General features: G+C 35.0%; 1 protein-coding gene across 1 annotated transcript; it reads right to left on the bottom strand.

Annotated features, from left to right (window-relative positions):
* Positions 1-8,155: 8,155 nt before the first annotated feature.
* Positions 8,156-8,647, bottom strand: LOC6051334 (C-type lectin lectoxin-Enh5). The gene has a single exon (XM_001867757.2). It carries the CDS (start codon positions 8,645-8,647, stop codon positions 8,183-8,185), a length of 465 nt encoding a protein of 154 aa, XP_001867792.1. The 3' UTR covers positions 8,156-8,182.
* Between the last annotated feature and the right edge of the window lie 3,036 nt (positions 8,648-11,683).

Here is an 11,683-nt window from a genome sequence, read left to right as displayed (position 1 = left end):
ACATTCCGTGCCCGGGCGAATTATTGTCGTTTGGTGACTGTTAAAAAAAGTTGATAAAAACATATCTGCTTAAATATGTTTCTAAAACCTTAAGTTGAGCTTCACAAAAATCATCAAAATTTATTTTTTGAATTTTTAAAATCAATTTTCAAATATTATTTTCTGTGAGGCAGAAGAATGGACATTCCAAGGCCGGAGGAAAAATCTGTACCTTGAAAATGGAAGGAAAACGGAGATTTAAGCCTTACACGAGAGGATGTCCTTTTTACTTTCCGCGTCAACTGGGTGGAAGGAGCTGTGCTGTAGACCGGCGAGGACATTCTGAAGGAAGGGTGGTGTTGGTTGTGGAGATTATGACAATAAAATCGCAAACTAGGGGAAATATACCCATTTTAATCACACTAAGCCGTTCGACCAATTCTCATCACTTTTGCCGTTTCTGCTATTAAATCAACATTTTCAGATTTTTCAACAATGGAGAGTTGCTTGCTCACTTTTATTTGAGCTATTTATTACTTTGGAACAGTCAAAAACACTTTATATAAGCTGTAATTCATGATCAAAGTGCTGATAGGCCGATAATAGAAATAGGCTGAGAAAGGGTATAGTTCCCCTATTTAGAAATGATTTGTAGCGATGAGAACTGAAAATTTAAAAAAAATCGTTAAATGGTTGAAAGATGTTTTTTTGCAAGAGGTCAGCAGTTTTGACTACAATCGCAGTCAACACAATAGACTGCAAAAAATAGCTACCAAAAAAACACACATTTTGATTCGATCATAGCTCTTCCATTGCTTATTTTTTGCTTGCTCGTTTTCCATGGAAACGTCACACCCGGAATCTGTTTCTTATCGTCCACAGCCTAGCACAAAAGGAGAAGCAGGGGCCATCCAGCGACTGTGACACATAAAACGTCATCAAGCGACATCCTTAAAAAATTTCCCTTGGACTTTCTTTTCTGTACGGAAAAGGGACAGGGTTGCCAGCAGAGGAAATGACTGAGAAGGAAATAAAATTTTATTGCATATTTTTATTGCTGTGTGTCTTGCTGCTGGACCCGGAATCGGCCATGGGAAAAGAGACAGCGAGAGGGGCCCCGGAATTGGCTGCGATGATGGGTTTCGGGGTTGGTCTCCTTCTCTTTGCATAGATTTGGGACGAGCGAGATGTTCTCTTGCGTTCGGTGTGGAGGCAGTGCGGCCGGTTGTCAGCATCTTGTGGTGGGGCAGGGAAGTTTATGGGGTTTCCCCATTCTTGGGATCGAGGCAAAGGTTTCGTTTTCTTTTGCGGGGTTCGGGTTTTGGTGACGTTATGGGAGAAGGACCTGGCCAGGAAGATGTGGTTTAACGATTAAGGGTTGCACTCTTTGGAGCTCTCCGGTTTCCGGTGAATGCTGGATTGGGAACAGGATGGTATTAAAGGAATTGATAAAAAAATGCTATTGAAAAAGAAACTGTTAATGGGTAATTCTCCGCCAACTCACACAGCAGTTGCCCCGACCCCTCTTCGATTTGCGTGAAACTTTGTCCTAAGGGGTATCTTTTGTCCCTGATCACGAATCCGAGGTCCATTTTTTTGATATCTCGTGACGGAGGGGCGGTACGACCCCTTCCATTTTTGAACATGCGAAAAAAGATGTGTTTTTCAATAATTTGTAGCCTGAAACGGTGACGAGATAGAAATTTGGTGTCAAAGGGACTTTTATGTAAAATTAGACGCCCGATTTGATGGCGTACTCAGAATTCCGAAAAATCGTATTTATAATCAAAAAAACACTAAAAAAGTTTTGAAAATTCTCCCATTTTCCGTTACTCGACTGTAATTTTTTTTGGAACATGTCATTTTATGGGAAATTTAATGTTCTTTTCGAATCTACATTGACCCAGAAGGGTAATTTTTTCATTTAGAACAAAAAATTTCATTTTCAAATTTCGTGTTTTTTCTAACTTTGCAGGGTTATTTTTTAGAGTGTAACAATGTTGTACAAAGTTGTAGAGCAGACAATTACAAAAATTTTTATATGTAGACTTAAGGGGTTTGCTTATAAACATCACGAGTTATCTCGATTTTACGAAAAAAAAAGTTTTGATAAAGTTACTTTTTGCGTTTCTCTTTGTTTCGTCGTCCGTGTCTGTCGCGGGTGACCATAAACGGCCATGATCGATGACGACCAACTTTTTCAAAACTTTTTTTCGTAAAATCGCGATAACTCGTGATGTTTATAAGCAAACCCCTTAAGTCTATATATCAATATTTTTGTAATTGTCTGCTCTACAACTTTGTACAACATTGTTACACTCTAAAAAAACCTTGCAAAGTTAGAAAAAACACGAAATTTGAAAATGAAATTTTTTGTTCTAAATGAAAAAATTACCCTTCTGGGTCAATGTAGATTCGAACATTAAATTTCCCATAAAATGACATGTTCCAAAAATTTTTACAGTCGAGTAACGGTAAATGGGAGAATTTTTAAAACTTTTTTAGTGTTTTTTCGATGAAAAATACGTTTTTTCGGAATTCTGAGTACGCAATCAAATCGGGCGTCTAATTTTACAAAAAAGTCCCTTTGACACCAAATTTCTATCTCATCAACGTTTCAGGCTGCAAATTATTGAAAAATACCTCTTTTTCCGCATGTTCAAAAATGGAAGGGGTCGTACCGCCCCTCCGTCACGAGATATCAAAAAATGGACCTCAGATTCGTGATCAGGGATAAAAGTTACTCCTTCGGACAAAGTTTCACGCAAATCGAAGAGGGGTCGGGGCAACTGCTGTGTGAGTTGGCGGAGAATTATGCTATATTCTTATTGAAAGCATTGAAAATTAAACATGATATTGTTGAATTAACCGATTTTACAAACATTTAAAAACTGAGTTATCGTCCATTATCGTCCATTATCTGAGATTATCGCCGATAAAATTATCGAAATAATTATAACGAATACGATGGATTATCGTTATCGACCCGACCCGACCCGTCAGACGATGATTGACGATCATTTTATCGAACCTTGAATGTACACGGAAAACATTTTTTTTCCTTTTTTTATTTGAGTTTTTATTATCCAAAATATTTTTTTAATCTTCGAAGTATTTGATTTGTTAAAGGAAAAAACTTAAACTTAATTTGTCAAACAAAATTCCAAGAAATGCGATTTTAGATGCAAAATCCAATTTACAATTGGTAATGATAATTTTTTGTTTTGGTTTTGCAATTTTAATTTTTTTTATGAAAGAAAAGCACCCCAGCAGAAAAGTTGAGAAAATTTCCTACAATTTTCCCATTTAGATAATGATGATCGGATCGGATAGGAGGTTGCTGAGATACAGCATCGTAAGAGCGAGTCCACGAGCAAAGCATACCGATCTTGCATCGACCTCACCAATCTGCCTGAAAATTTCAAGGGTTGTTTGTACACATGAAACTAGCATCTGGGATGAATAGGTTAACGGGAAGTGGGGCAAATTGGGACACAGTGTTTGTAGGTTCAAAACCCGATTTAATCTCACCTGGGGTGAGATAGAGCCTTTCTTACAAAAGGAAGATAACGGCAGTTGATTGTTTTTTCAAAGAAATAGCAAAATAAAGAATGGTCCATTCATTAATCAATTCAAAACTCAACCTAATTTTTTCATATAACTGAAAAGCGCTGGTTTTTGCCCCATTCGCCATGGCCGGTTGTAAGCTGTGCTCGCACACAAGCATTTTCGATTTTTAAAATCAGAACAAATTATTTTTGAGGCAGAGAATTAGCTCACAATTTGCGATGTTCGTAACGTTTTCTGCATATCGCTGAATTGTTCGTATTCTCTGAGTGTTTTTATTGCACTTTTCAAAATATCAAGAATTTACGAGAAAACAAAATATTTCCGTCTTGCTCCAATGAGTTAAAGTGGTTACAAAATGACTGGCAGAAAGTGTTTCAACACCCGAGAATTTGCCGTGTTGTAAACAACGATGTAACGGTAAAGCCGCATAAATGTTCTTGAAAGCATTGAAACGCCTACTGTAATTCACTAAACTGTCATTTAGGCGTTAGGCAAAATTGTGAGCTTTCAATAAGCAAGCCAGAAAATTATGTAGTATGCATTTAGGCGTTTTTGGGATTGGAAAGCATACTGCGACTGAGTGCTCGGTGAAACTTCACTACGACAAACGCAAACGTACCGAATGAACCACCGGTGCGCTGGTACGATGAACCAAAATACCAATACACAAAAAGGCTCGAACCAAAGCTAGAAAACCAAACCCGCGATGTGCGTTGTCACTGGCGCATGGGAAGCTTGGACGCTCCCCAGAAATTCGTTCGCTCAGAGTTCGATCAGAGATTGAGCAAAACAAAAAAGAAAGGCAAAAGAATGAGCATGAGACTTCAGAACGACTAGCTGCTTGCGTCGTGTTTGCGATCACATAGATAATCATGATAGGCGATGTGTGATTGAAGAACAAAAAAGGGGTTATCTAGTATCAAAACTCTATATGCGCCAGCATCACGCGCCAGCATTGCTCGCGTCTGCATGTGAAGCTCAACTTGACAACTTGTCGACGAAGCGACGAAGCGACGAAAATCGATCGTCCATGATTTTTTGCAGATTTTTCGAATGAATATTGCTCGAGAAATGATTTGGGAACGAAGCTTGATTTGGCGTCGGAGCCAAAAGCAAATCCTATACCTTTCTTTAGTAAGAAAGGCAAAAATGGAAATTTTCTAAAATCTGAACGGTAAATCCGAATGAGGTCAAATTTGTTTCAGAACATCGAGTATGGTCTAGATTATGATGTGGAGAAAAAAAATTAGATAAAATGCCAAAGGAATAGTTTTGGCATTTGGTGAAAATTGGCTTTTACCTTTTTTAGGGGTTTTCCCCCTCACAGTGAATTAGTCCACAAGCTGTAAATCAAGAACCACATTACCGACACGGATGAAAATTTGGGAGGATGTAGGGCTCGGCAATTTTTTGGATAAATAAACTATATCAATACTTCAATTTTCGACCGAATTTTCATTTGAAAACCGCCTGATCAGGTGAAAACACACTCCAAGTCCCCTTAAAAAATGGATAAATTCAAATTTGGTATGGAACTGGTTCAGGTTCAGCACATCCCCTTTCACAAAATTTAGCACTTTTTTTACCACACACGGACGTCACGCGTGCTCTTCAGTAAATTAAGCGCCAAAATTCGGATATTGGAGGTAGACCAATTCTGTCATTGTCAATCGATCGGGCGTCGAAAATCGATCGTCCATGATTTTTCGCAGATTTTTCGAATGAATATTTCTCGAGAAATGTTTTGGGAACGAAGCTGGAATTGGCGTCGGAGCCAAAAGCAAACCCTATACCTTTCTTTAGTAAGAAAGGCAAAACGTCAAAAATCTTTAAAGGCTGTCCCTTAGGTAAACTTAAATTAAATTTAAATATTCACAATGCATCTGAAAGGGCTTGAAAAATGCATCTATCTAAAGTTTAGTCTATGTTTTTAAACACTGGAAATTCCAAAGTATGTCAAACTTACCTGAATGCCAGAGATTTGTACGGATGTCTAGATGATTCTTGAATTTTTCAGAACTCGATTTGATCACTCTGACCAAAAACAACTTTTCTTGTAGCATTTGCCCCCGTAGAATTTCGGACGAGTTTTTTTTTACAAGTGCAAATTTAATATGTTCGATCACAAAAATTAGATATTTCATCAAATCGGGTTCTGCTAAATTCTAGAATAATCTAGACATCCTTACAATTCTGTGGAAAAAAAGCCTGTCGATTGATTAGGCAATGGCCGAGATCCAGCGAGTTGATATTACAGTTTCGAATTTTTTGGGGGCTTGGGTGAAAGAATTTTAACATATTTTATCTCAAATTTAATCAATCCGACTCTGGCCAAATACGACATAAATAGTTCCTCTTTCCCCCTCTCCCCTTTGCACTGCACCACCGACTACAAGTTGCACCGGAAGGCCATCACACTATGGGGTTTCAGGCGGCCATAAATCGAAAAACCGACATACTCTAATTATTTTTTTGGTATTTTTTTTCGAAAATAAACATTCTAACTAAGAAAAATCCGGAGTTTGAAAGTTGTAGGTTCAAAATTCACTGAATTGCAGACCTTCAAAGGCGAAAATGGTAAGAAAAAACATGTTTTTTGACAAAAAAATGTTGTTCATAGTTGTACTGTGTAACTGCTTATGTATTTTTTCCTGCATCATTATATATATTCAGAAAGGTAATTGATTCAACTTTTCAATAATATTTTACAAAACACACTTTTACAGGCTAAAAAAAATAATAAAAATCAAAAAAGATGGATTTTTATTCAAAATTTAGTTTTTTTCATCTTTGTTAATGGAGTACTTTTTTTGTGTGCATTTGTGCGATCTGAAAATTTTGCAGCTTAAAATTTGAACCATGTCCTAGCTTGTCTCCAAATTTCAAAGTGCACTTATGTGCACTTTTTGAATTATGCCATTTTGAACATTTTGATTCATGCAAGGAAATTAATGATTTCGCGTATACGCTTGGTTAAAATCACATTATTTACCTGCGGAGGAAAAAATGACGTACCTGCTATGTATGTTTTGAAATTGATTTGTTATTCATGACTTTGTTGGTACTTAGGTACGTTTAATAAAATTAGAAATTCCTATTCTAAGTATTTTACAGAAACGATTCGTCGAATATTCATATCAGTTCGTTGTTGTGTTCTTTTGAAAGTATGGATAATAATACCGTAGTGTCCCTGTACGATATAACGAAGCACTATTCTGAAAACGTGAGAACTGCTTTCGAGTATATTTGTAAGAATTACAACATTGCAGAACCGTCACATGATCAACTCAGGGAAAAACCACAGAGGAAAAACTACGCACGTTGTTCTGTAGCTTCAAAACGATGTATACAAAAGCCCATAGAAGAAGTTCATATTTTAAGTAATCTAACGAATTTTGCAAGTGGATCAACCAAAAACGTGGAAGAGAATCCATACAATGTTCCATAAAATAAACCGTCTAAAATTCTAAAACACCGCAAAAATCAAATTTTAATTGGAGGGGGAGGGGGGGGGGTCTTCAAAGAGGGGTGGATTTTAACTCAAGAAAAAGGGGAGGGAGATTGAACGTAAATCAGAAACTTTAACATAGTATAAACCGCCATTCCGTGCATCAAATAGACAGAACAAGAATATTAAAATTCACCACTTTAATGCATGTGGCCTCAAATATATGAAAAAATCGAAAATTAAACTTTTTTTTTGGAAAAATATCAAATTTCATTTGTTTTCATTATACTAAGTACAAACAACACAAAAAAGTCACAGAAAAGCAAAAACATATTTTTGGCCGCTCGCTTATATGGAAATACCCCATAGTGCATCAGCACGGAACTCCATCAGAAAACTGTCTTGGAGAAAGTAAAAAAACCGCCTCTTGAGCGGAGGCGCACCAGGGAGAAAGTCGTAAAGTACGTCGACACGACACAAGCCACTACGAGCGCGCACAATAATGGGTGAATTTCGACCCGACACGAAAAAGAGCACCCACCCACCCGAAATGTCCACCCAAATCGTGAAAAGAAGCGGGAGTTAAGTTGTTTTCAGATCAATTCAATTGAATTGAATTCGAACACGAAGAAGGCGGTCGGTCCTCGATATCTGCAAATGTGTCCCTGTGTGTTTGTATATTTATGTGGCAATGATGATAGTTCGGATGTGAAAGTCGTCCTTCGTCCTTTGGAAAAGGGGTGGGAGTAGGTGGAGGGAGGCGTTACCAGCTCGAGATGAACCGTTTTTATTGTGGCCGTTCCATTGCTCGCTTTTGGGACAACCATTCCGGAGGGTAGTTCATATTCCGGGGTAATAAAATGTAATGAATTTCCTGATTTTAATTGAAAATTGGCTTTTTATAGATTCCGAAGGAAGCATGGGACGGGCTTGTTCGTCGAGGATAAATGGTTTTTTGGGTGGAGCTGGCCACATGGCAATTGCGTTAGAATCTCTTAAGTAATTGGATGGACTTGGTAATTTGGACGAATTTGTAGACCTGCCAGGTTTTTGTACTCTTTAAATTATTATATCTGATCTTGAGATGGGATGAAAAAAAGTTTTTTTTTAATTATTATTTGAAAACTGAGTAGAAAACCACTTTTATCGTTGAAATCAGTGACAACAATATTCATCCAATCAGATTCAACCAGCCCGATTCGGACGCTGCTCGGATTTCGGCTCGCAGATGTACTTGTACTTGGTCCCGCACGGTTCGTCCTTCCATCTCGTTTCACCTTGCCCGACGGGGAATCCAACAATCAGGCAGTTCTCGTTGGTGTCGGCATTTTCCGGCTGTCCCGGCGCCCAGTTGGTGTACCCGAACGGATTCTTCGAGGTGATCCACATCCACTTCATCTCGTCGCCCAGATCGGTTCCGGCCGACCACCACGGGCCGGTTTGCGTTCCGATGGCCGCCTTCAGCAGCGTGTTGTCCTGGGCGTTGTTTACCGAGGCCAGCTGGAGTCCGAGGTCGTTACAGTTGCGCAGCGCTTCAAAGTACGTCACTTTGGTGTTTTGCAGGATGTAACGGGGCCGATCCGACTGCACCCCGGAGAGTGAGCACAATACGGCAAACGATACCAAACCAATCACCGTCTTCGAGAACATGGTGCTGAATGTGAAACACAGACTTTAGGTCAGACTAATTTATAGCCAAATTTGAAGTTCTGGCAAAGTTTGAGAAACATATGAAAATTTAAGATTGACGTCAATAAAGGTGGTATGGATAAATCAACTGAACAAATATTCTTTTTTTCTAATTGCAGCAATTCTCTGTCAAATCAGTGGAAATTCGAGTAACATCTTCTGCTCTGAAAATTCATGACAGAAACAATTTTACCAATGTTGGCTAGTACAGGAAAAAAACTCGTCGCTTTTTAGATTATTATGGTTTTGGTTTTGCCTTCCTAATCTCACTGAGGAAAGGTTATAAAATCACATCAAAAAATAACTTTTTGATTAGACCTTCAAGCCCCACCTTCACGTATACATATCAACTCAGAATCAAATTCTGAGCAAATGTCTGTCTGTGTGTTATAGGATGCTGAAAAATAATTTCTCTCGAACCGACTTTTTTCCGTGTTGGTCTCCTTTGATTTTTCTTGGTTTATGGTTTATTTAAAAAAATAAAGTTTAGTAAAGTACTTCAAAAGTTATGCAAATAAACGATTTTCACTAATGTCCGAAAGATAATAAAAAGGGTGGTTTTTGTAAGATAACCCGTCATGCTTTATATTTTTTTAAAATTTGTTTAAAAGACCTTTTAAAATATTTCATGTAAATTTGTGAGTTTTTATCAAGTTTTTTTTTATTTCTTTTAATGTTTGGCTTTGACATTTTTAAACTTATTGCATAGAAAATAATGAGTTCTAACTTTTTTTTTTATTTTTGTGAGTTTATAGCAAGTTTTTTTTAGTCGAATTGCAAATGTTCCTGAACGTTTGGCTTAGATTTTTTTAGACGTATTGCATAAACAATAAAATTAAAGAACAAGTTTTGATTTAATTTGAGAACTGATCTTTTTAAACAAACAAGCAGCTTTGATCTAATGGTTTATTTAAGATAATCTAATCTGAGAATATGTCTTGCTTATTTAAAATATCTATAAAAAAAACTAAAACTTATTTTTAAATGTTTAATTTGAAAACATAATTTATGTGTGACCTTTGCTTTTTTTATTTTTAAATTTTATTTGTAAAGATGGAAGTAATTTTTCGAAAAGAAATATACATATTTTATAAATTGTAAATTTGTTCCATGTTCTATGATTTTTGTTCAAACTGTCGGGCAATCAACAGATTCTCACACAAATAATAAACATTAACATTGGCATTAAATGTTGTTGCAAAATGATAATCAAAATCTGGTTAAAAAAATTCAAATGTGTCGCTCTAAAATTAAGGTTTTAGTAAATAACTTGTGCTTTCAGATAAAAAAAGATAAACATTACAAAATAAGTGCATGCAAAATCACTGAAAAAAAAGACAAAACTTCAATATTTTAATCAAACAATGAATGCTAAATGATTCTTCTTCTCAACAGTTTTTTTATTAAACGCTTGAAAAAAGCTACTTGATTTTCAAAAAAGGTCGATCTAAACTTTGTGGATTTGCGATGAAATGATTAAAAAAAACATTTTTTAACAGTCAAAATATGAAACATAATTTATACCACACATCTTTATTTGTTTGTCTAAAACAGCTTTGTTATGAGCAGTTCAGGTTTGATTCATCTAAATATGCAATATGCGTATCAATTGATCATGTTTTTATCATACATTTCGAATGTCATATTTTTTTTTTGAAAATACGGAAAATTTCCACAAAACTACGTATTTTTGAAAAAAAAGTCATTTTTTGCAATATTAATATCAAATGATTGGGATTTTTCATACATTTCTAATGTAATAATTACATTTTTTGAAAATAATCAACATTTTCACAAAACTACGTACTTAAAAAAAAACACTAATAATTTCAGTTGGGTAACAAATGATGGGGATTTTTTCAAACATTTTGAATATAATGAATTTAGAAACTTTTAAATTTTGAGTATTTTAATAATTGTTAAAGCTTTCGAAATTGATTATTTTTTTATTTATTCATCGAGTTCATTTGATACCCATATTATGAAAAACTGAAATTTTGAATAAAAAAATTGAAAATACGTAGTTTTGTGAAAAAAAAAAATAATATTTGCAAAAAAATAAATAATAACTTTCAAAAAGTATGAATAAATCCCGATCGTTTGATACCCATATTGCAAAAAAATAAAATTTTGAGTGTTTTTTTTTCGAAAATATGTAGCTTTGTGAAAATTCTGAGTATTTAAAAAAAAATGCTTAAAATGAAATGTATGGAAAAATCCCAGTCATTTGATACCCATATTGAAAAAAACTGAAACTTTGAGTATTTTTTTTCAAAAATTCGTTAATTTGTGAAATTTTTAAGCATTTTCAAAACATATTGTTATTACAATCGAAATGTTTATAAGAATTCCGATCATTTGATATCTATATTGTGAAAAATTTTGAGTAGTTTTGTGAAAAACTGAGTATTTTCAAATAAATTATAACATTCAAAATGTTTGGACAAAATCCCGATCGTTTGATACTCATATTGCAAAAAACTATGATTGTGAGTATTTTTTTTCAAAATACATAGTTTTGTGAAAATTTATAGTATTTTCAAAAATAATTATTGCATTCGAAATGTATGAAAAAATACGATTATTTGATACCCATACTGCAAAAACAATAATGTTGAGTATTTTTTTGAGAAAAAAAATGCAATTTCATGTACGAAAAATACGTATTTTTGTTCAATTTTTTATATGATTAAAAGTGCAATCGATAGCTGACATCATCTCGATTCCCAAACACTATAATTTTGACTATTGATGTTATGTAGTATGATTTTTTCATACGATTATAGTCAATGTCTCCCATATAGCCAAAATATCATATCCCGGGCAGACGGTAATAACAAAATTCAAAACAGTTTAAATAACAGAAAGTGTTTTGTAATCTTTTTGAAAAATCAATTTTTGCATAAGGGTTGAATAGCAGATTAAGCTATCATAACAAATTTTGTTATTAGTCTGATATTGGTTAAAAGCCAAAACAACTTTGTAATAACATTTTTT

Source organism: Culex quinquefasciatus, chromosome 2 (genome assembly GCF_015732765.1).
Source record: "Culex quinquefasciatus strain JHB chromosome 2, VPISU_Cqui_1.0_pri_paternal, whole genome shotgun sequence".
Classification (NCBI taxonomy): Eukaryota; Metazoa; Arthropoda; class Insecta; order Diptera; family Culicidae; genus Culex; species Culex quinquefasciatus.
The sequence above is the reverse complement of the archived record's forward strand: the minus strand, read 5'-3'. Positions and strand labels throughout refer to the sequence as shown.